Here is a 26,390-nt window from a genome sequence, read left to right on the forward strand (position 1 = left end):
AAAATTAATTGAAAGATACAGTATTACCAATGTATCTCTTTCCGTGTGCGTCAGAAGTCTGCATTTCAATGAACCTTAAGTAAAGAAGTATGTCTTCCATTACTTTCGTTATTTGTGTCTGCATGAACTTCACTCCATTTCATGGAACGTAGAGGACTTCCAAGAGGAAAAGATTATTTTCAATGTCTCGCTTTAACCTTATTGATATTATGTAATCGGATTTACAGGAAGTGTTTACAATCGTTACTTTAATAATTATTGTCGAAATCATAACTGTCATGGAAGAAACAAGTTATACAGTAGAATTCAAATTATTCGACCTCCAATGATCCGCATCGTCAAATATTCGGATCGATATCGGAAATAAATTTTAAAAAGTACAATTAAATAATAATAAAGAAAAACTTACTTAAAGAACTTCTGAACTGCTTGTGTTCGTTCGTAAAAATTTAACTTCTCTTAATTTTCCATTTAACGAAACGTTGATATTTTATGTTTAATTGGAATTTTCGAAGTCATCTTTATTACGAGTCGATATTTCACCAGTCTCAAAAATACTGTAATTTTCTATTCCCATATTCTTTTTAAAAAAATCCCTATTTTTAACTGTTTGTAGTACTGCATTCCCAACATGCATTAGGCCTATCTTTTTATTCAACAAAAGTCAGTTTACAGAAATTTTTATTTCAGAGCACAGTGCGTGTTCAGATGAGATAACAGGTGTGGCAGATGAGTGTATAGATTAGAGAGGCAGTGGATACCGTGCCGATGTGATATTTTATATTCGCGGAACTTCTAGCACTGTTCTAATTTTTAATCTTAACTAAATTCTTACTATTGAGGATGCTTGTACAGTCAGCGACAAACGTTCTTTCCGTTTGATGGAATTAGTTTCGTAAATAACTTGAGAACGGGAGGACAATTTGAATACGGTTTTCAGTAAATTAAAAAGATTGTAATTTTCTGTACGTTCCAGTCTTGAAACTCGGTGAAACTGGTTATGTTCCACCGTTATTCGCAAAATAAATTTTACCAAACGGGAACTTTTGTTGCAGACTGTACAACAGCAGAGGAAATTTTTAATGTCTACCACACTTTTTTATTTTTTCCCAGGATTCGCATACGTTATTCATGTTACCTACATGACTGTGTATGCCTTACACTTTTATAATCATTATTTATAATAATAATAATAATAATAATAATAATAATAATAATAATAATAATAATAATAATAATAATAATAATAATAATAATAAACAGATTTCAAATCAGCTGTTTTAAAGAGCTGGGTTGGTTTTGAGTTTAGCATCCCTTTTAACAGCGAGACTATAAGACGTGGACCTACAGCTTAACGTAGGATCCGAACCACATGAGCTGCTTCCGGGAATCGAAATCGAGTCTTCAGGCCAAAGGTGCGTACACTAACAGCTTAGCCACACTAACTTACTTTCTTCCTTCAACGGCTTGTAGGCTCTCTCGCATTACAAGTAAATTAATTCAAGGTTTGTTACATATATTGGGAACGGTATGGCTGAAAATGAAATGCTGACAATTCCAAATGTTCTCCTACTAGCAATCACTAACACTGTGGTTTATGTATTGATTTTATTAGTAGTATATTTAGATTCTTTACGCAAAAATGCCGGTTCCATTATATTAAACATTATTATTTTTCAATACTTTAAGTTATGAATTGTGATATTTTTGCACATACGTTATCAAGGTCTCAATTGTTTGGTACGCACGAATTTCTTGATTCCTCCAGGTTTTCCAGGTCTATATATAATAAGGAAGCAATTATATTTTCCCCGACAAGTGAGTTCCTCATCTAACATGCAAGTACACACATACATACGAGGGAGGTTCAATAATTATTGTCCCCGGTATATTTAAAATACTTGAGCTGGGGATATTGTAGCCTAATGTCTTAGATGCCTATATGTTAAATTTCAGAATCATATCTGCTATATTAACAATCTCTTTTGTCGTTTCAGGTGTGAGAGGTGGCACCTAGCTTGAAAAATGGAGAAAACCGAACACAAGCTGTCATCAAATACCTCCAGAAAAAGGGGTTAAGCCCAAAGGAGATTCATGAGGTCATAATCAGTGTGTTGGGTGATGGGGCTCCTTCCTACCAGGTGGTAAAGAACTGGTACCGCGACTTCCGTTGCGGCAGGGAAAGCTATAAACAGGTCCCTGGTGCTGGTCCTCCAACAGCAGCATGCACCCCATAAAACCTTGATGCTGTGCATGATACGATTATAGCAGACAGATGAATCACGGTGCAACAGTTAGCAGACATCATGCACATCTCTGTAGGCTCAGTGGAAACCATTGTGAATGAATACTTGGGATTCAGAAAGGTGTCAGCGCGATGGGTACCCAAAATGTTATCTCGTGAAAATCAGAAAGACAGAGTTCGGTGTTCAAGGGCTAGTTTGGAGGTTATGGGGGCAGACCTGAAAAAGTTCTGTGATAGATTTGTGACAGTGGGTGAGACGTGGCTCCACCACTATGATCCCGAGTCCAAACGACAGAGCATGGAGTGGCGGTACAGCAGTTCGCCTCCCCCACGCGAGTTCAAGGTGCAAGCATCAGCACGCAAGGTTATGGTCACAATTTTTTGGGATGCGAAGGGTGTGCTCCTTATTGACTACCTGGAGGTTGACACACTACCACGGGGGCCTACTATGCAGCCCTAATCCCTACGTTACGCGAAGCAATCAAGGAAAAACGGCGCGGGATGTTGCAGCGAACAGTGCTGTTCCACAAAGATAATGCTACGGTCCACAAAAGCCATCTTACTGGTGCCGCAATCCATGCTGCTGGTTTTGATGTGTTGGAACATCCTCCCTACTCACCCGACCTCGCCCCTAGTGACTCATTTGTTCCCAAAGTTGAAGGAGTACCTCAAGGGGAAGAAGTTTTACTCAAATACAGTTGTTATTGAAGCTGTGGGGGAATGGTTCACGGCTCAGCCAGAGACTTTCTTTGAAGCTGGCATAGTGGCTTACAGCATAGGTGGAAGAAGTGTATTACTATGAAAGGAGACTTTTTGGAAAAATAATACTCCCTATATGTCAGGGACAATAATTACTGAACCATCCTCGTGTATGTATGTATGTATGTATATTTTATATATATATATAAAATATATATATATATATATAGAGAGAGAGAGAGAGAGAGAGAGAAATTTTTAAAAGCAATCTATTTTGTAAAATATCCCTCACTAAAGGTTTTCAAAACTACAAACAAATTGACGTTTGGAGAAGCACGTGGTACGCTGTTGCCACTTCGTGCGCATCGTGAGTCATCAGCTGGAATTGTCCTGTGAGTCTTAACGAAAAAGAAAATTTCTAAATATTGGTTTGTTTGGAATGGATGAAAGGATGTTTGTCGTCCCAGTTTATGCATGTTGGTACGGAGAAGATGCTTTTATATATATCCACGTACAAAGAAACGAAAGACGCTTCTTTCATTCTGAAAACACGTGTTTACTATTTAGTGGCAACAGTGGAATGTTGTGGTCTGTCGTCAAGGAAGTTCTCCACCCACTGTTGCTAAAATGGTGTTTATGATTCGACCCCCGCAGAGTGACCGCAATAACTATTGACGTAGATTCCCTTCTTCAAAACAAATCTGCACGTGTTTTGAGCTGTCAATTTGTTTCTAGTTTTGAAAGCACTTTAAATGGCCGGGTAAGAAAAAAAGAAAAAAAAAGTGGATTGTGAGAAACAAAAATCCGTATTTAAAATTCCCTGACTTTTCCAAAACTTTTTACGAGTAGCTGAAGTCCCCGAATTTTCCAGGCTCTCCAAGTCGGTGGGAACCCTGGTTATTAATATGGTATTTGTGATTCTTACATTATTCAACTGGACAGCAAATGGATGATCCTTACGCATTTGTCAACGTTAATGTTTACTATGTGAAGAACAACTAGTAAGTGATACCAAAATGTTTTCTTACTACAATACTTACGTGAGATATTCCGGATATTCCGACGTAGAAGTCACAGTCTTATCCTCACTGTCGATGTTCTCGGGACTTGAACCCCGCGTGTGTACTTTATTTGAAGAGGAAGAGACTTTATTACTATTAGAGCACCTGTTCCGATTGTCATGATGGCCGCCGTGTCCGTGACTCGCTGACTGACTTAGCACTCCGTTTGGTTCTGGTCTACGAGAACAGTTGATAGCACTATTTTCAGTTTTAACACTCACTAAGCCAGGCTCATACTTTTTCTTGCTTGAATAAACACTCTCTTTAAAAACATCTTTCACACTTTTTCGCTCAGACACACTATTGAAATTATTATTATTATTATTTAAACTATAACCATTGCTATAATGGTCACTGGAAGCCACAGGCGTGTTATATTCACTGGAACTTGAAAAATCAAATAATGATTGGTTCGAATGGTCTTCCTTATCCACATTTAGAGACGAAATTATATTGTTATAAGGACTGCTCGACCGGGAGTCTGGGCGCTGAAGTGGTTGACTGGAATCCGGTCGACCGGACAGCGAATTCTCCGTGGTTTTGTTGGAGAAGTGAGAGATGCGCTGCTTCTTAGTTGGGAGCCCATCACTAGTTTCAATGTAGCCAGGACGCTTCAAGTTGTTCCCTCCTCCCATTGGACTTAGTTTGGAAGCAGAGGAGGAAATGGTTGTCGGAGGACTTCCTGGATGGGTGCTTGTCGGGGACTGTCCACTGCCAGAACTCGCATCACTCCCAGGGGGTGTCAGGTTTTGAGGCTTACGGCTAAAAAAACAAAAAATATAACATTAATTACAAAAGGCATATTAAGTTATACAATCAAAAACGAAATAATACGAGCAGTAAACTAAAAAAAAATACTAACAAATATTTTTTTTCTCGTTACAGAACTGTATGAATATCTACAAAGCAAGTTCCTTCATTGTCACGTGAGCGAAAATTTTCTTAAGTGTTCTTAGAATGTATTATACTTAGAGATGAAACTTTTAAGCTAATGCGATATGTGTGAAATGTTAAAGAAAAACGTGTATATGTTTCAGAAAACCTCAAATTTTTAGTTTCAGATCCAGAAATCACGTTTATAATATCGCGAATTTTTGAGAAATTCGGCATTACTTGCAATAAATGCGAATGAAAACGAAAAAGTGGAATACTTGCCGATCATTGCTAATAATAAGTGAAAAGTGCATTTCCAATTTACTTATTATTTAACTTAAAAATCGTTACATTTTACCGAAAACGTTTACAACGCTAAATTAAGTTCTCCATAAAATCCAAGTGCAAGCATCATTTGTCAGTGAACATGGAAGTGCTGTTGCTCAGCTGATTAAAGAAGCAGAATAGGTACAATTATCCTTATGCTCACCTTATTGTCGGGAGAATTAAGAACTTGCGAAATAAATTAGAGTTAGCTCAAGCAGGAAAATTTGGGTCTGCTACCGAAGAGTTAATTAAAAAGGGTAGTGCTTCTCACCAGGCTGAGGTTGAAATAGCGTGTCAAAGGTATTGATGAAGCTGCAAAATTGCATGCAAGCAGGTGACAACAATTCTGTGTGAAGAGTTTGCGAGAAGCTCTGCGGGTTATTTAATCCAGAAACTGTTTCACTTCATAAAGATGCAGACATCAACAAATTTAAATGTTATTTAAATCACTGACTGTGTTTTGTAGTGAAAATGTTCATAATCTGTTGGTTGCTTATCGTGAATTTAAAAGTAAGGTTATTGAAGTTCTCAACAGTGAGGATACGGAAGTTAACACATTGCATCCTTGTTAAACAGTTTAAAAGTTAACCAAATATCTTTTGCTCTCAGCTCGTTACGTTCAATATGGTTGCCAGTTTCAAAGTGTTGATGTTGAGAGAGTCTTTTCCAAGTATATGACTGTTACTGACAAGAGAACAAAGTTAAAAGAAGAACTGGTAATGTCCTGCTGCAAGTTATCATTTAACTAAGGATGAGGTTAGCGGAAGTGTTTAAATTTCTGCATTAATTTCTAATCAAGGTATATCCTAATCAATGTGTGCAACTAATCAAGGCATATCCTCAATTTTTGTATTAGATACTACAATAGTACGCCTTACTACCAAAAATATACTGTTTACAAGTACTATATATAAACTTGTGCTACATTTAAAAAATAAATGCGACATAAATGCGAAAATTGTAATAATTAAAGCTACAAAATATCAAAATTGCGAAAAAGTTTCGTTTCTAATCATACTCTATCAACATCGGACATTATGCTTCTTTCATCACTTCAAAACCAGAGTCACAATTTCAAGTAAGTTGCATTTTCACGTATATGTATATGTATATATAATTTTTCATCAGGACTTTTGGCTAGCAACACAAAACTTACCTGTTTAGGGGTCTGTGAACACCCCGCGCGAAAAACTAAAATATTGAATATTTTTAAGGCTTAGGAAAAACTAAAATATTGAATAATGAAACTGAAATTATTATGCTTGTGTATTTATCCAGTGATATAACTTCAGAAACTTTACAATGTACTTAATAAGAACATATGCCAAGAACTCACATTATCCAACGAGTTAATATTAAGTGCACAGAAATTATAATGTTTTTATAATCAAACTAAAGTATTATCACTGTTTAGGAAAAACTAGCGTAATTTAAAATCTGTCCAAAACAAATACACAAAATAATTATAAATTAAAAGACGAACAACGATAAGCATTTGCTGTCGAGTATATACACCTACAGAATATAAAGTTAATAATAGTGTGTCATAATTTTTATTACTGTTATTACTAGAGATCTGACGTTAGGCAAAATGCCTATTCTTTAAAGATATGATCAAAAATGTTTTGAAGTTTATATGGGGGTTATAGTTTTAATTTAAGCCAATTTTATTTTGCCTATTTCGCCCCTTCCTGCATATATAATTGGCTTAGTGCCTAATGTTGCTTATTCTACGCATTGGAAAAATATACAGTTTAGGATTTCAAGAAAGGGGTCTGCCTCTTCGAGAAATATAAGTGCTGTTTGTAGTGATAGCAGGCGTAAAACGTCGGACTGCTATGTGTACTGATAAAGTACCGTAAAACTTTGGACTGCTGTGTGTACTGATAGCTGCATAATATGTATTTATCAAATATACACGGAACACATGTCAAGCTTCGATTTTATGCATACAGTAAAAGATGATTTTAATAAACAGGTAATGTTTCTATATTCTCTGAACATTATCTATGACTTGCATTTATCTTCTATTGTTTTGAGTATTTATCTTCATTATTTCGAGTTGCCTCAGTGCCTTTTTAAATTTTAAGTGCCTATATGCCTGCCTATTTTCCAGGTTTTAATGCCTAAACATCTGGTTTTTAGTTATTACATTAAAGTACTGAAACTTGAACTTCTCGCCAAAGTTCTCTTGATTTCTCCCCCCCCCCCCCTCCCTTCACAATTCCGTCGCTAATCACAAACAGCAATAAATTTATTGTTTTAAAGCTTCTGGAACGATATGTTATTTGGTCAATGTTTGGTGCCATTTTTAGAACTTAGCGACGGCGAAAGACCTACCTAGTAGAATAACCATTAAAGGATGTGGGATGGTTAACATTTTAAACATCTTTGCAACATCGTATATTGGAAGAAAGAAGAAATTTGACTGGTATTTACATGTACCTACACTAAAAGTCCGGGTTGTGCAACCTTTTTACATATAAGATTACGGGCTAACATCCATATGAAATTACAGCCCCTCTCCCTCTAAAGTTTTTGGTTCGAAAACCTTCTATGCTTTTATATCTATTAACCGTACGTTAATGAAACTTTCCTAATATATAGCCTAGAACATGTAGAATGTTTGAGGGTACCTTTCGTACAGGTTTTTGACCCTGGAACCCCACTAAGAGTGCCACAATTGCTGTACAACATTATTTCTCAAATTTATGGATCATAAGATATATGATGTGTGTGATATTGAAAAGTCTGATTCATTGTAAAAGCAACGACGTACGAACCCTTAATCCACGATAATTATTATTTATTAAAAAAAAAAAGAAAAAAAAAACAATGGTGTGAGTTAATTCTTGAGTTCATGGAGATACGTGAATCAAATAAGTTGCCGGAATATTTATTTTCTTAAAACTTCCCAAAATATCAGATAAAAATTTTGTATCCAGTGGTATCATTCTAGTCTTCATTCAAAGATAATGACGTACGGACCATGAATCTAAGGTTATTAAGAGTAGCAGCAACAGCTCCATAATTAAAAGTCTAAAATTTTCTTGTTAAAAAAGTCACCAATAAACTTCCATACACATTTTTAAATTTTGTAAAATATTTACAAGAATAGTACAAGAATAGTATTAAAGTAACATAATAAATAGGTCTTGCTGTGTGCTTCACTAAAATTATTTTGATGTTGGTTAATGTTTTGCAAGCCTATTTTTATTCCTTTTTACTTTCGAGCGTAAACAAGGGTGACGGAATTTCATAACTGTGCAAAAATTGAACTTGAGGTTTCAGTGAATTTATAAGTTTCAAAATCTAAAACACAAAAAAGTACGTCTATCCACCAGTATGTATTGAGGCATAGAGATTCAATTTAACGAGTATTTTATATGAGATTCCCAACAGGGAAGGGTTATATGTTCTTCCTACCCTCAAAAAAGAGTAGTTTACTGTGGGATAACAACATCAAAAAACAAATTTAAGCTTTTTCTTCTGTATTCCGATTTATATCATTATTATTATTGATTTGGGAATGCTGAATTCCGAGAAAGCATTAGAATTTGTATCACGTCATATATTTGATACATAACATATACACACAACGTATACACCTGAATATACAATAACAATTGAAAGCTCTTTCAGTGGACTTAGATAAACTAATGTGAGAGTTTTTCCGAATAAAAGCTCTTCCCCATTTGTCTAGAGCCTTAGCTATATCAAACTCTAGCTACGCCGGCTCTAGCAATATCAAATTAGTCTAATAGAAACCGAAAGGAAGATACATAGAAAATTAAGAAGTCTGAACACAACATTACAAACCGTTTTAGCGTTTGCCTGTCTTGTTCACTATAAAAAGGCCAGTCTTCTTTAACTTCATCCCATGCACTGGGAAGTAAGTGGTAGCTGTTATCTTTCATGGTAGACACCTGCCTTAGAATATACATTACACACATTCTATCCTTCTCCCGCATACCATCTGTGAAAGCAAACAACAAATAAATACCTAATAATTGTGTATAAGTAGGAGATATATATATGAAATACACATCAAATATAATTTTACACTTCCAAAGCCAAGATGTTCGTTATTATATTTTATTTCACATTTTTAAAACAGCTGCCAGCAACAGTACATATTTCTCTAGTGCTCCTTCCTCTGATGATAAGTTCCAACTGGATGAACTAATTTTGATTTCATAGGATCAGTGAGGGTAATTATGAGACACTGCCTACAGGCGGTTAATTATGAGATACCCTTCACTGATCTTCAAGCACTGTACAATAAATACAAATTAAGAGCATACGCATTTCGTAACATCCTTCACAATGCTCTGCCTACATATTTAACTTTCAGTTTACAAAAGTTTGGATGTATCATTTTTTTTTTTTAACTAACTCATTCAAAAGAAGAAGAAAAACAGTTTGAAATCCTATAATTAACTTTTATATCTACTCCTGCAGTAATATCACTATTATAAAATACTGGGTGTTAGTGGAAGCGTGGTAGTCAGCAGTTACAAGGTAAGTTGAATTTGTCCCTTGGACTTTTGTTTCAGTTTATATATATATATATATATATATATATATATATATATATATATATAATTTTGCTTATATGGTGGGTAATTCTGAGAAGCATGTTGAAATCTGTCTCTGTATCCTCATAAAGTTTCAAAAAAGCTGTACTGTATAGTTTAGGTAGTCCTATAATCTTGTTTCTTAGTAACGTTCAAAGTTGTAGACACATTATTTTGCTGAAAAAAATCCTACATTGCATATCAATATACTTATTTATTTATTGAACAAATTCCCAGATACAGCATAATTTTGCATTTTACACAGGGAAATGTTAACAAGCAGGAAAAGAATGAAAAAGAAAAACGACAAAAAATAAAAATAAATAATAATAACAATAATATCAACAAAGAGTGCACAAGTAATATTATTTATCCAGCATGCGTTTTATTGCTCTGTCAAACACCAGGTAGCTAGAGAAAGTGTTCGCCTCATTAGTTAGGTTATTATAATAGTTTGGTATTCTGTGAAAAAGTTGTATAATTGTCAACCTAGGGCGTGCAAGCTGGAATAGGTGGGTATTCCGGGTTTTGCGGGAAGGGACACGTAAGTAGGGTAGGTTTCCATTAACTATCTTATGAAGAAATTTCAGGTCAGATTTATTTCTGCGTACTCCCGGCAGCTAGATATTAAGATATTTCTCCTTAGGTAATATTCGAAGTACGGGAACACGAATACGTACTACTGCAATAAAGAAATTGAGAACAGACTCAAGTCTAGAGATGTGTAGATGCGGTCATGGCCCATATGTGAGAGCAATATTCGATCTTGGGTGCTATTCGAGTTTTATGGAATGTTGCTAATGATGCCACAATGCGTAGTTCAGTGAATCGGTAGAGTAGCCCCAGCGTACGCATTGATTTCTCAACCATTAAGGAGAACGAGAGTTTCGAATCAAAGATGACACCAAGACCATTATGACTAGCAGAATGTATTATAGGGGAATCGTTAATATGGTACTTGGAGGGAACAGGAGACTTTTTCAGAGTAACTGAAATACTGTCACATTTCTTGCTGTTAAGTTTCAATTGCCACATTTCCACCAGTCTACAAGATAATTTATGCTTTCTTATAAGGGAATCGTGTCATGGAAACACGATATTTCTCTGCATAATTTAAGGCCTTGGAGAGATCAAAATAGATGACATCTAATTGAGTATTATTATTCATACATCAACTGCATAGAAAAGAAGAGCATTTAAGTTCGTGAGACTCGGTAGAAAGCCATGCTGAGAAGTGTGGATGTAAGGTGACGTGAATTTGAGTAGTCTGTCTTTGATTATTTTTTCGCAGATAATAGTTATTACAATATAGGAAGGTACATGATCTTTCCTTCTATATATTGATCCTGATTTATATATTGGGGTCACGTGTGCTAGTTTCCAGCTGGTGAGTTAATAAACGAAGAAATACTGTACTAAAAAAAAGAAATAGAAGTAGCCTAAGTAGCTGTTTAGAAAACAGCCTAGAATTTGGTCTACATTTCTTTCATAAGCCTGTTTTGTAACCTGAAACTATCTAATATAGCATATTTAGCCTACAGCCAATATTATAGTCAACCCACAAAAACGTTAGAATAACATCAGTAGTTATTTCCGTTTTCTTTCTTAGTTATTTTGTCATAAGTCAGCCAAATATTTGTATATCTTTATGTAATAAATACAAAATAACGAAGACTTCTTTGTCTCACAATTGGATAATCCCGGAGACAACAGGTGTTTCATAATTATCCACCGGTGTTTCACAATTACCCTTTCAGAGGAAAATTACGAGATAGCAAAAATTTGACATTTACTCATCAACCTATGAGATACCAGAAAATTTCTTAGCAGCAAATTGTTACTCTATTGACACTACACTGCTGTCTACGTTAACTGCCTTCAAAACTAATGTAAGCTGAGTAACCTGGAAAAGTTGTGATACCTGTCTCATAATTACCCTCACTGACCCTACCAGCAATGCTCATTTGAGAATCAAGGAATGTATGAAGCAAAGATCAACTAACGCTCGCCTATAATGTGTCCCGGGAATCCTAAAAGTTGCTTATACGGTATTTCTAGAATAATTTCGGCAACCAATCTTGTTAACTTTGAGGGCTAGTCAATAATAAAGAGATTTGACTACACAGGTACTTTTTATTTATTTATTTATTTATTTATTTATTTATTTATTTATTTATTTATTTATTTATTCAACTGAGTAGTTTTTCCACAGAATTCATTAAGATTAGCAGTAAGTAATTATAATTTTAGTTATCAATGCACACATTAGAGCACAACCAGGAGTACCAATATAACTGCAATCTACAATGTACTCCTGGTATTTTTGACACGATTTCATACGATATGAAACTTCACTTCAATGTGTAGAAAAACGACTAAGTTGAAAAAAATGTAAAAACTGCTTGTGAAACCAAAATTTTTAATTAGTGTTTTGTAGTTGAAGGTTATAAGGACTGGTTGCCGAATTATACTACAAATAGTAAGCCAAAGCTCTTCATTAGTATCTAGTAGCTGAAGGTTACCGTCAGGTGGGGTGAAGATGAACAAACAAAACTTTTTTTGATAACTTTTTTTATTTTGCAAAGTTGAGATGCATAATTTCTGTCAGCTATAAACTGGGTGTCAGTGATGTTACCCAACTAGTTAACAAAAAATTAAATGCACTAGAAAAAGATTTAAAAAAATAAATAAATAAAAACCATGTGTTCATCTTTAACTCTGTTGAGGGGTCAACATGAACATGGCATATATCTTCATTCTAAGGCATGGCCTGTGAGGCGTACGTTCATATTGACCTCAAATTTGAAAAGTTCATAAAAAACTGAGCAAAACAATATACAAACATATATGTAAAAAATGTTTAGGGTCCAAATTTTGAAATTTAAATATTTTTAGATTCACGTTCCCTAGATCGGTCATGATGTTTTTCCACATCCCGCTCGTACAATGTGTAAAGTTAAAGCGTTAAAAAAGATTCTAGATTTAGAGGGCATGTTTAAAATATTTCTAAAGTAAAAATCGAGAAAGTTATGAGCAAAAGTTTCAAAAAAGAAGTTTCTCGAAAATCAAACCAATACGAATAAGGTACAATAAATGACAAATTACGACGGTACGTACATACTTGGATAAGCCCAAATTTTTCAGAAGAGGTTTAGAAACATTAATCGTTGTTACAGTTGACACAAAAGATAGTTCATATATGTGACAAGCTCACTACAGTACATGTAGTAATATGAAGCATGGCAGTTTGCATAAGACGACACGATAACTCACTAATAAACCTAATTTACTTATAAACTACTGGCACTCATAACAAAACTATCAAACCCGACAGGGAATATGAGGCATTCCCATCTGTCAACTGTAGGTTCAGAAAGCTTTCTCTTCACATCTCGGTATAATACTAAAGAAACATCTTCTTGGAGTGTCCAGAAAAACTTGGCTCCTTCTCCCTTTTCAGAAATTTCATAAGACCTTCTCTTCATACTTCCATGTTGTCTATTACTTGCCTAACAAAATGTTTCGTTCTGGGATACATTTTAGACTTACCGGTACCCTTTGTTTCTATATATCTGACAAAATACGACAAAAATATAACTGACATCACAGCATGTTTGTGGATATATCTTGCTCATGTCCACACCTTTTTTTTTTTTTTTTAATATACAAGGCTGAAAAAAACATTGTCAGAAAAATATTTGTCTTATGATTCCGGTACAAATGTCGAAGAAATGACGTAACAATATGTTGAGGCATCAGAAAACAAAGTATCAATCCTCTAGGTTCACTTGCCCATTGCGCTTATATGAATTTAGAGCGATTTTTTTTATTCTTTATTTTTTTCATTAAAGAAAGGGTGTCTTTATATATTTTTTAAAAAATTTTCTGCTTACTTCTTTTTCGTGCTTCTTTTGTTTTTTTCTGAAAAGCGAAGACTATCATATCGTAACTTGTTTTCGCATACCTTCCATAGTTATGTCACTTGAGGCACTTTTAACATTTTCCCAAGTTTTGTTCATCTTCACCCTCGAGTTCATCTTCACCCCACCTGAGGGTATAAGTATTGGTTGCAGAAATTATACTACGAATATAAGAATTGTTTTAGGATTCACAGGGCACATTATAGATGACTAGTAGTTAATCTTAAGAAAATGGGCCACTCACCTCTCGTTTGAAACCTCTATATCTTTGTCCATACATGAAGTTTAAATCTCAAAATGAAATGTGTTTGACCAACGAGAATTTTTTTCTAGCGAAAGAATGTATAGTATCAACACATAACTCGTTTAAGAATTTTTAACTATATATAAACACAAGAAATAAAGAAATTAATAATACTAGTTTTCAAAAGCTGAAATTAAATGTCAAAGTCATAATTAAGCGCCTCCTCTTTAACCAAAGAAAGTTTCTATATTCTAAACAATTCAGTTTTTTATTGTTTATTATTAATATTTTATTTTAAAATTACCTTTTGACAGCCGTTCATATATTTCTGGCTTCTTGTGCGGCCTTAATGCCAAAAGATGAATCAGCCTTTGCCTTTAAACAAACAAAATTAACATTATTCACACTTTTCATCTCTCAAACATTGTATATTACAATATTAATGTTATATTTTATATATAATATACACTGTAGTCCTGTTCAACCGAATTCCGATTAACATGATTTCCGGGTTAATCAAGTCGCTTTTTATATGTATATGTAACTTTACCAAATAAATGCCAAACGAGAATACTAAATATTTTCACAAGGTGAATTAAACTTCAAATTGTTTTAGACGTACGGTTTTAGTTGGCAATGTGTAGTTCTAATGTTCACTTTTGAACGCATGAAAATACATTTAAAAAATACAGTATTCTGTATACTATACTATCTTTTACTCTAACGTGTCGATGGCCAGTCTTCATCTCAAACAATAACTTCATTCACTTATGCTGTGGGTCCATGTAAATGGCAACGTTGCATTTTCATTTAACATTGGGCGCATAAAAAGTGTACAGCCCAAACAGCTCGTCCGATTTAAAAAATTCCTTCACTTTAGATTGAAAACATCATATTTAGAGACGGTTTCCCCTCTTACATTTTGTTGTAACTCTAACTCTGATAATAACAATTACCCTATTTTGACACACCCTTATATTATATATATATATATATATATATATATATATATATATATATATATATATATATATATATATATAATTCCGAATTTTTGTTTTACCGAAGTATCATCGGTTAAACGGGACTAGTGTATATAAGTAAATGTAAACTGAATGCCACCTCCATGACTTCTTTAATACATGATTTTTTTTTACGGTGTTTACTTTTCTTTAAAAAAAAAATGAGTATTAGTCGATTTCTTGCTGAAGCTCTCACATAAAGTTATTATCTAGGTTAAACTACTGATAAAGCCACATGGGCAATTTTGTCACTTCTACATCTGGGACACCTATTTTCCACTCAAATCATTTAAATAAATAAATAAATAAATAAATAAATAAATAAAGACAGTGTATAATTATTATTTTCAATGTCCAATTTCAATTCCTACTATTTCAGAATGGCCCATAATAAGCTGCTTAAAATACAATTCCAAAATATACCTAATATATTTTAAGAGCCTGACTTACTAAAAATACAAAATTTACCATTTTTTCCCTTATTTTTCATAAGTGAAAGGAGATAATGAAATGCAACTTATCACAACCGTAGATAATGTTATTCTACAACAGAAAATATGAACCGGAAGAATTTTCAATGTTGCCATTCATAGAAATTACAGTGTTGCCAGAATAACATTTCCCCAAAAATTAAGTTAAGGCAGCCACTAGAGGAACGAATTCAACTGCATTTAATTACGAATTATATTGTTTTTGGTATCGTGTAAACTACTTTTTAAATAACATTATTATTTAATTTTAATAACTGTATGTTAAAACAATTTTGTTTCTTACAAATTAAATACAACTATTATTATTCAACAGTCGTGGAAATGTTAATGGAAAGCCCATCCATCACGGCAAGGTCGTGAGAGACTCATGACAAGCTGCTCAGATGCAATATGAGGAGAACGCCACGTACCCCGCGTTTTATTAACAAATACAATGTGTCGTGCGCATAAGTGTCTTAATTTGCATAATATTCCGCTTATAGTGCCATCTATTGATACACTTTGGAACTTTGTTTTTTCTTATGCTACACCGTTTTCCCTCCTTCAAGCATATTCAGTTCAAATTTGAAGTCATTCTGGCCTTTTTTTCCCCCAGTATTTTGAAAGTGGGATTTTAATTATAATCACCCTGTACATGAAGAAAATATTATTTTACTTATATGGTTGACGTTAGAAAATATCTGTTCTCCCTATAGTTCGTGAACTGTATTACTGCCATAATCATCTTATGTCTTAGTGATTCATTTATGATTTGAAATCCTGATCCTAATAGACTTTGATGGCTTGTATTAGTTGTGAATAGTGGTGTATGGTTAAATAGTAGGTCGAATGTTTCCTTGAGTTATTCGTAACTATTGGTTATTGAGTGACTAGAAATAGAGAAGTTATATGGATAGCAGCGTAAACCTACAACTTCTATGGCCACAATCCGTACATGGCAACGCTCTTCTAGCACTGAGACTTTGAAGCACACAGTTTGGTGTCCTTGACTTCAGTGCTTGTACATCAATTACAATACCTAGATGATAGAAACAAATAATTCTGTTTGTCTTGTATTCTAGAAAAACTATTACCAAGAACTAAAAAATTACGATACCTTATAGTCCATTTTAGAATATCTGGATTCCCTGTCTTCAGGTTTGAATGCTTGCTGGATGGTTTGGAGTGGTGGTGATTTGTCGAACTGCTCCTTGATCCATTCAACACGAGGTCATTTGGCTGAGAGTTCGCTATGGACTTTGGTGGAGTAAGCTTACTAATAGAATTGTATGGCGGTGAAGGTTCCCGTTTTGGCCCCAAATTCGATAAAGGTTTCTTTACTTTTACTTTCTTTCCTATGTCACTACCTGTAGCCTTTATTACTTTTGTGCTGCAAGTAGAAAACAAATAATCGTTACTTCAAACCGTTAAATGCAGAATCAGTTTATCAAATTATTATTAAAAATCAGAACACAAATGTTTCCAAATTTGAGACAGAATTCAGAAACTTTTTTCTTGATTTAAACTACTGATAAAATATTTACTACATAGTGGGGTAGATTAGAACATAAGTGCAATAATAACAACATACGTTACAATTAAAGCAGCTATTTTGCAAAATAAACGATAAACCCAAAATCAAAAAGATCATACAATGTTATAGAATTGAAAGAAGAAAGAAAAATAAATAAATAAATAAATAGCAACTTGTATAAATCTTAAATTTTTATTTAAATACTTTACAGAATCATGTAATAATCTAGATATTTATTTGTTTTTGCAAGGAAGCATCCACAATTTCTTTTAGCAACACGTCATTTTCTTGTCAGTTATTTTCCAATTCCAAACTACCTAGCTTTAAATTTGAACAAATGATATTCCGTAAGGGGACTCTTCGAAGGATTTATTGAATCAACAGTGTAATTTGTAATATTATTCCCATTTTCGAGCTATCCGTAATACATTAATTACACCAATGCTTGCCTGAGTCGCGACTTCCTTGACTCAGAAGTCAGAACATAATCTGAACCGTCTGTTGAGGCATTTATAATCCTACTCCGAATTGAAACTAATACAAAAGATTTCCAACTGGTTAAGCTAAGCTCAAAGGACTACAGATGGATAGCTTGAGTAGGTACAGTTACATGTAAAAGAAATTCTCTCTTCATTGAGATACAAAACAAGCAGTGATCGAAGTGGATAAAAATCGCATATTTTATTACGATTTTGACTCGACACACTGACTATTAAAATGTTGAAATACAGTGAGAGTATGTTGCCTAAAAGATTGCATTTCCAGTTACATAATGACTGAAAATCATTGGAGAGTTGCCCTTTAGTTATGGGAGTGGGGGAGGGGCATGGGAAGACTGATCCACCGCCAACAACAACATTCTGGGGGGGAAAATCCCCTTATGTTGTAATATAGAGAATTAATACACGAAAATGCTCAAAAACCGAGTTTGTATCTTAATTTTCCGGGGGAAAACTTCCGGAGACCCCCACTCGTCTGAGAGATAGATTCCAACCCCCCCCCCGGAAAATTCACCGTCACGGCAGACAACCCCTAAATCAGCCCATGCTCAAAACACGACATTTATATGCATTAATGCAAGAAGACACATACATAGGAAGGAAACGGCTTAATATGGGACATCAAAACAAACTAGATGAACTGCTTTGCAGACACCTCATTTATAAACCAAAAGTTAGGAAAACGATAACAAAAATGTCAATGTTGTCAACTTAGAAATTATTTCTACATAAGAAATAAAATCTTATGCAAAGCTATTCGTTAATTACGTATAAAAATGGATTTATTAAAAGGTATTTAGAATCTACTCTCCACTGACTGTATGTTTTGAACTCTGAAAAACCATAGGCGGTATGGCATACCGTCTCACTTTGACAACTGATAACAATTCCAGATAGTAGTAACGAATTTTTCAAGCTGATTCAATACTGCCCTAAAATAAAATATTTTAATAAATACATTGAAAAACACATTCTTTCAAAATCATGAGCTCACAAGAGCCTGGGTACAAACCGAAAAAGTGAACATGTTAGCTAGTATCCCAATAACCACAGGACTTAGAAAGATGCATTTGCGAAACTGTAAGTACACAGACAACTAACAAACATTCATCGTACCTATACAATATGTTATCTTTTCTCAATTATTTCCACTAGCAAGTCAAACCCTGCGGCAGCTCGACAGTAGAGCGCTGAGTTTTGATACGTTGGGTCCCTGGCTCGATCGAAGCTTCCCGCCAAGTGGGCTTTGAGATTAGATTCTCCTCGGGACTTTCTCTTTACCTCCCACTCTCTACATTCCACCATTATCATCCATCTCGTTATCATCGTCTCCCTTAGCCAAGGTTGAACCGTTAAATAAATAAATAAATCAAGAAAGAAATAAAGAAAAAAGAAATAAAGAAAAAGAAAGAAAAACAAAGAAAAAGAAAAAAGAAAGAAAAAAAGAAAGAGAGAGAGAGAGAGAGAGAGAGAGAGAAATAAACAAAAGCAGACAATAATTGGTAAGTCAGTCAAGGCTTAGTTACACTAAATTAATTAATACAATATAAAATCATGTAATTCTTGTTAGCTCTCGTACTGCTGCAATGGCGAACAACATTTTTCTGTCTTTCATTTTATTATACGCCTCGACAAGGATGGAGTGTTTAGATTCATAGTTATTACAATCTTTTATTCCATTCAATATAAAGAACAGCATCATGAAGATTGTTCCGCATCATTTAAACATTGGCCTTATCAAATTTCCAACTGAACGAACATGTTACTTTTCTTCTTCCATTTTATATATATATACACGAGCTGTGTTCAAAAAGTATTGAACCTTATTTTCTCCTGCGTAAACCAATGGAAAAAATTAAACGAAATCTTTGTTTTACGTCCCACGATTATGCCGGCTAGGCTAAAGGAGACGGTGATGATGAGAAATTAATGAAATGGTGGAATGAGAAAAGTGGGAGGAAACTGAAGAGTCCAAGAAAACCCACACACAAGGTGTTTGTCCACTACAAAGTTCACTTGGCGCGAGCTGGGATCGAACCGAGGATTCCATGCGCCAGAGGTGAACGCTCTACCACTGAGCCTCCGTAAATCAATGAAGCGCGGGAGACTTCCTTCAGGGGACCTTCATGTGCAGTCATGAATCTTTTCCAGTCCGCAGAAAGCATCACTCGCTGGTAGTTGGCCAATCAGTGAAGACGTATAGTGACCGGTCGTCGGATTTAAGTTTTTTGTAAAATGACAGAAAAACTTGATGCAGCGATATTGCATAAAATTTTGCCAAAAGCTTGGCACAACCCATGCGGAAACCATTGAATTTTGAACGAGAATTTGGACATGAGGGAAGTCCAAAAAAAATATTCAGGCTTTCATCGATAAAGACAACATTCGTGTGTGTCGTCAGGCTCTCTACTCACCCGACATGGCCCCGTGTGACTTTCAGTTATTTCCCAAGCTGAAAATGCCACTATAAGGGACCAGATTTGAGTCAAGAGAAGACATCATGCGGAATGTTCACCATTCCAAAACCTGCGTTCCAGAAGTGTTTCCAATAATGGCGGGAGCGCTGGAGAAGTGTGTGCATTACCAAGGAGATTAGTGTTTAGGATTTTCATATCAATAAATGTATTTTTACCGACCAAAGATTCGATACTTTTTCAACACATCTCATATTATATATGACAAGATACATTGTGTCAGTACATACAGCTCTGAGTTTCTTCAGCAGATAAAAAAACACAAAGCGTGAAAAGATGTTAAAAGTTCCGCACGTACCAGTTCTTTTTCTGTTCTTCCTCAACTTTTGCTACCCGACTTCTTGTGGTCTCATATACATCATCTTTGGCTTGGATTCTCATCTTACACTGGAGCGTCCCAAGGGATTCCAGCAACCTGTAATGAACCATCAGAGAATATTACAAAACAAGTTCATGTTTAAATTATTAGAACAGTAAATATATATTTTTTAAATAGTTACGATACAATAAATGAACAGTGTACAGTAAACATTTAATTTATATTATATTATATTATATTATATTATATATATATATATATATATATATATATATATATATATATAAAATTAAATGTTTACTGTATATATATATAATGTGCTGAAGTAGTTCTTATGTGTGATGAATTAAACTGGTTGTTCGACACAACTGGTTTGTCAGCTAAACAGCAAACTCAAAAGTTCGGGCGAATGAAGAACAAATAGGAAAAGAAAAGATCTTATAGATAATATTCAGAGTCGAATGATAATTTAGAAAGGACCAGGAAATAGAAGTGAAAATTCAGTCACAGGAAAATTCTAATAGTAGGAATGAAACTTTACAAAATGGAGGAATTTCTAATCTTAGTAACTCAAATCCTATAAGAGTAATAGATGAGACCGGGGCTTGTTGTGACAAAATTCAGTTTTTATTTTTTTTAAGATCCCATTTTTATTAAATGTCAAAAAATTTTGTCTTAAAGTAAAGTTTAGACATTAGACTACTTCCATAATTTTTTCTGCATCTATATTTTTCATTACAAAAATAATACAATAGAAAAAACAAACACAAATGTTTTGTCACAACATGCCCCTTGCTGGGGTAGGTTGTGACTTTGATCGGGTAAGTTGTGACAGAAAGAAATGTGCACGATTTCGCTTATGTAATTTTAACATAAATTGTGCTAAACATAACGAAAAAGTAATGTTCCCTAACAAAAATATTTTCTATACATAAAGAAACCAGTTTCAATTTTTCATTTGAATATTCTTTCTAAATTATCGTTATCGTACACAGTTATATGAGTCCACAATACTTCCTTCCTAATACTCAGTTTTATAATAGAATCACAATTCCTTTCCGAAATGACTTATGATGCAAACCTAGACTACATAGACCCCCTATCATCATCCGAGTTGCAGTTGTGGCATACATAAATAGGATTACCTTCTGTGCACGCTTCGTGTGACCACTGGTTACAGTCAACACATTTAACCCACGCTTCTCTGGGTTTGGAATTAGAAAATGTTTCCAGACACACAAGACAAAAACAATCTCCACTATCATCGTTACTATCATTTTTATGTTTTGAAATTTTCACCCATTTTTTCATAGAGCTGTTCAAAATATTACGGCTTATACCCTTCTTAAGAGACTTTTCATGTCTTGCTCTTGCTTCTGCTTCTAATGCTTCTTTAACTGGAGTATCAGTGAGTACAGCGGACACTCGCTTCTTCCTTCCTCCTTCTAGCTTTTGGTAACAGACGAAGGGCGTTAGGACTAACATGATGAGGATTACTGTTATTTCTAGACGTTTCGTCGTGAGGCATTTTTTACATAGACGACAGTTGTGGTTTTTCTTTACTTGTAGAAGGTCTATTGTCAACAGTCGATAAGGTTTCAGATTCTTTACGGTTTGTTGCTGGATAAGGCTGCTTTGTTTCTTTCACAGGTAGAGCTGGGAGTTCTGAATTCACTTCTTGTGTAATGTTAGTTGGTCCTTGTTCTTCATTATGACCTGTAAAGTTCGTTGAGGATTCCATTCCATTTGCAACTAACTTTTTAAATGAAGAATATACTTCTCTGTCCAGGGGTTGCAGCTTATGGGACGTGTGAGGTGGGAATGATAGGAGAACAACACCATTTTTCTTGGCATAATTGATTACCTGCACTGAGATATGAGATTCATGGTTATCAAGCAACAAAAGGACACGATGTTGAAGAGAACTGCCTGTATGTTTGACAAAATGCTCCATGAATTGCACAAACAGGTCTCCTGTCATCCAACCTGATGGGCTACTTCCTGCAATACTTCCTATAGGACCTTTACCATGAAATCGAAGTCGATCGAATCTCTTTCGAGAGAAGACAAACATTGGTGGCAAAGCATTTCCGACAGCATTGACTGCTACTGTAACTGTTACTAAGCTACCCCGTTCACCTGATGTAGCAGCACCTACTATCTTGACTCCTTTCTCTGCTACTACCTTACCTGTCTTCTGTACAGTTGTAATACCAGTTTCATCCACACTATATATATATATATATATATATATATATATATATATATATATATATATATCTTGAGGCTGGAACTGGCATTTATCAAGAACAGCAGAAAGGTTATCGAAAAACATATTCACATTATGCCTATTAAAGTTTGTTGCCCTACTTAAGCTTGTAGGTTGTGTCGATCGGATTGATAAACTAGGGTGACGTTTCATAAATAAAGTGAACCAATCAACTCCAGCCATGTTCATGTCAATCCATTTTTCTGGGGTGGGAATGTGATTAGCAACTGAGTATTCATAAGCCAGTCGACGAACTTCTCTGGGTGACAATCCATAGTATAATTTACTACAAGTCATGATATATTGGACCAACTCCTCTTCCTGGGCGTCTGTAAACACCTGTCGGCTGCGTTTGTATCCAATGGTAGAAGCTGGAAGAGGATTTTCCTTCCCTGAAATGAAAAAAATACAACATACATGTAGTTTTCTAATGTGCATATAAAGATATTATAGTTACATAATCATTTAATTATTATCTGTCAATTGAAAGAAGAACCAAGGAATAGTTTCTGTGACTGTGTGGCTCAGTCAGTTCTATAGACGCTCCCAGGCCCATAGAGCCTGGTATTAGATAAGAAATCGGAAATTTCTTCCCAATGCTAATAACGGGCCACGTCCTAACAAAACATTAAAAATATCCCTTATGTAAAATTAATAAAATTAATTAGACAATAAACTTCTATTGTCTGGTTTCCTGCGGGGTCAGTTGTGACATTTGTCACAATTTACCCCTAGCAGTTTGTCACAACTAGCCCCAATGGGTATTTTCTTGCTTTTATTGGCAATTCAGTATTTCAATTTTACTTTACCAACAAACAAAACCGTTTACATGCGTATTATAGTTGCTTTAGTTTTTAGAAAAAAAGATTAATATTTCCAACTATTTTATATTGAAGAAAACAGAAATTAAACTTACCTTGAAAAATAGATCAAGACCTCCACAAAACCAACTTTCTTCTTTGCTCTGGCTTGGCGCGACTCACACTGATGGGAAACAATAGCCTGTGAACTCGTGACTTTAGACGTCAATCAGCGTCGCCAGGTGGTGTATATTGTATGCACTTTTCCCAGAAACATAGCTGTCACAACCTGCCCCTGTCACAACAAGCCCCGGTCTCCTCTAATTCAGGTGTACAAAAAACAACACAAATTACCGAAGTTCAGATCTATAACCACATGCTTTGAAGGTTTCGATGGCATTGTTAGCTTAACCAATATAGTGAGGAACATGTTAAGAATTTATTGATAACAGAGTTTACAAAGAAAGCAACGAATCAGTTGAAAACTTTTATTCAGCTTCATAGGTTATATGATAGGTCGTACAGTGAATTGAAAGAAAACAATTGTTTTAAGAAAATGGAGGAAAATGTATTTTTTTTTTCTCTCTCTCTCTAAGATTTAGTTCGAAGTACAAAAGAAAGAAAAAAAGAAATCTATTCAGAAATATGTGTACTCAATGTTAGCGTTAACTGACAAATGTGGTCCCACTCTTAGAGCAAAGTAAATTATAGACATAACAACGAATGGCCTTAGAGCTTATTTCATTGATAAGAGTCAGGAAGGTCTTTACTAGTGTAGAAACGTTTATAGATTTTCCCTACCAATTAGAAACCAATAGGTATAAAAGCAAATACAGTACACGAAGAAACGACAGGTAAATCGGTAACGTCTTTTATACTCAACAATTAAAGTGTATTACAAAATAATAATAATAATAATAATAATAATAATAATATAAATAAATAAATAAATAAATAAATAAATAAATAAATAAATAAATAAATAAATAAATAAAATAATCCATCTACTACTAGTAGTTCAGAAATTTTCAGGTTCCAAAATCAGGGAACGAACTCAAATCAGTAAATACAGAGCACGCACTATATCATGCTCAGGACTATATCATGCCAAATAATCCAAATGTGGGGGACAAATGGAACCACCAGTACATAATTTAAATAAATTCTGCCCGCCGGTCGTGGCACATGCGCAGACGTTATGGAGGAAAATCAGAAAATCTCTGTGCCACTCAACAGTTCAAATAAAGAAAAAAAATATATGCGGAAGCATCTTCTATAAATGCTAATAGAAATACCGATAACCACAGAAGGTAATATTATAAAAGTTTGTGTGGAGTTGAATAAGGAGATGAGGAGGTCTAGAATAGATTCTCTTGATAAAGCTTTGGTTCCAAAAGATTATATTTTTCTGAATGAAGAAATTCAAATCTTTGGTGAGTCAACAGCCTGTGATTCTTAGATTACATATCAATAAAAGGACATTTCATCATAAATTCAGAGTAATAAATAGTTTTAATCCAAAAATGTTGATTGGTAATGACTTCCTTATTAATCGTATGTCAACGATTGATCTAGTAATTAAAAACACAGTGAAATTCGTCAGATATGGTAAACCTCCAAACATAAATCACAGCATAATGGGTTATGTTTAATTAGTTTCTAATTATGTGTACAGTAGAGCGTAGATTATCCGGACGTCGGTCAACCGAACGACCGCTTAACCGAACTGTGTACACTCGCTCGCACCTGTTACTCTCCCACCCTACCGTCCATCATCCCCCTCACTCCCAAACCAAGTTTCCCCACAGTAGTCGCCGCACTGAGCCACCGCTGGCGGAACATTGCTTCTAATGCGGCCTTCATAAGGCGCTGCTGACCGGCCAAGCCGCCAGTCGTTGTGTTTCAACAATCAGCACACTTCTGTCGGTTTGGCACTGGCTGTAGAAGTAGCGGCAGTATCAAAGCTGTTCACAGCAACAGCTGCGCCAGCTTAGAGTTGAGGCGTGCCGCTCCGCGCATGGCAAATAAACATGTACAGTTCGATTATCCGAACAAACCAGTTTTCCGAACACCCATGTCCCCCAATTACTTCGGATAATCGACGCTCTACTGTACTTTTATTTAGAGGAAGCGTTCCAACAAAAGTTTTCCATAGAAAGGAAAATTTTTCACGCTCATAGAACCCGACAGAGGATTAGCACATAAGTTAAAACATTCTGATTCCAAGTGCAGCAGTAAATCAGAAAGTCCGATGACGGACATAATTAACCCATGCACTAAACGTGTGGCTTTATACTGGGAAATGCATATAGAAAATGCGGAAGACAATGTTTCAATGAAATCGCAACATGATTCTAAATCTGACAAATCAGAAGTGGGCCAAGTTTTATCCAGGAAGGGCAACAATTATTTGACTTAAGCAGTATACATATAGGTAAGAAAGCATACATACAATATAAAGAAAAACTCATTAACCCCTTCCACCACGATTTACTTTCTGAAGTAATCTTACGTGATCTCTCAATAGTTTAAATTTTATGACAAGTGTAGCTCGTCATTGTGCAATTTGGCACCGGGAGGCCATGACGAGCTAGACTCGTCATTTCAGTGCAAGGGGTTAAAATCTTATATGAATTTTCTGATGTGTTTGCATGGAATGAAGACAGGATTGAAAGAAAAAGAATTTTCAACATGAAATTCAACTGATAGGGGAAAAAAACTTTTTTTTTTTTTGACTCCAATATAAGATTTTTCATGCAATGCAAGATCAAATGCGAGTTTACATTAATATTCTTTTAAACAAAACAATTAAACGCTCGAATTCACTGTACAATAACCCAGTGTTACTTTTACGTAAACTTTCGGGAGATCTTCGTCTAGTAGTAGATTTACGCGAATTGGAACTCATGTGTAGTCCATCATGAAGTTGGTCGTAAACTTGAGAAAGTTATTGTATGTTGGAAACTAATATTCCCATATCTAGGTCTAGGAAGTCCAAATACCCTTTATGATATTATAAAATCTCTATAATCTTGATAAAAATTAAGAATCAAGCT

At 34.7% G+C, this 26,390-nt stretch overlaps 1 protein-coding gene across 2 annotated transcripts in view; it reads right to left on the reverse strand.

Moving 5' to 3' along the window:
• Positions 1-26,390, reverse strand: part of Su(Tpl) (Suppressor of Triplolethal) — a 404,282-nt gene that overhangs the window by 29,766 nt on the left and 348,126 nt on the right. For both annotated transcript variants that reach the window (XM_081733410.1, XM_081733411.1), the window contains exons 4-8: positions 20,245-20,361; positions 16,556-16,828; positions 14,251-14,321; positions 9,025-9,181; positions 3,985-4,767 (exon numbers count right to left, since the gene is read on the reverse strand). In XM_081733410.1, coding sequence (XP_081589536.1) covers positions 3,985-4,767; positions 9,025-9,181; positions 14,251-14,321; positions 16,556-16,828; positions 20,245-20,361 — 1,401 coding nt within the window. The remainder of the gene's footprint in view (positions 1-3,984; positions 4,768-9,024; positions 9,182-14,250; positions 14,322-16,555; positions 16,829-20,244; positions 20,362-26,390) is intronic.

The sequence above is a fragment of the Thermobia domestica genome, chromosome 12, assembly GCF_964235325.1.
Source record: "Thermobia domestica chromosome 12, izTheDome1.hap1.1, whole genome shotgun sequence".
Lineage (NCBI taxonomy): Eukaryota > Metazoa > Arthropoda > Insecta > Zygentoma > Lepismatidae > Thermobia > Thermobia domestica.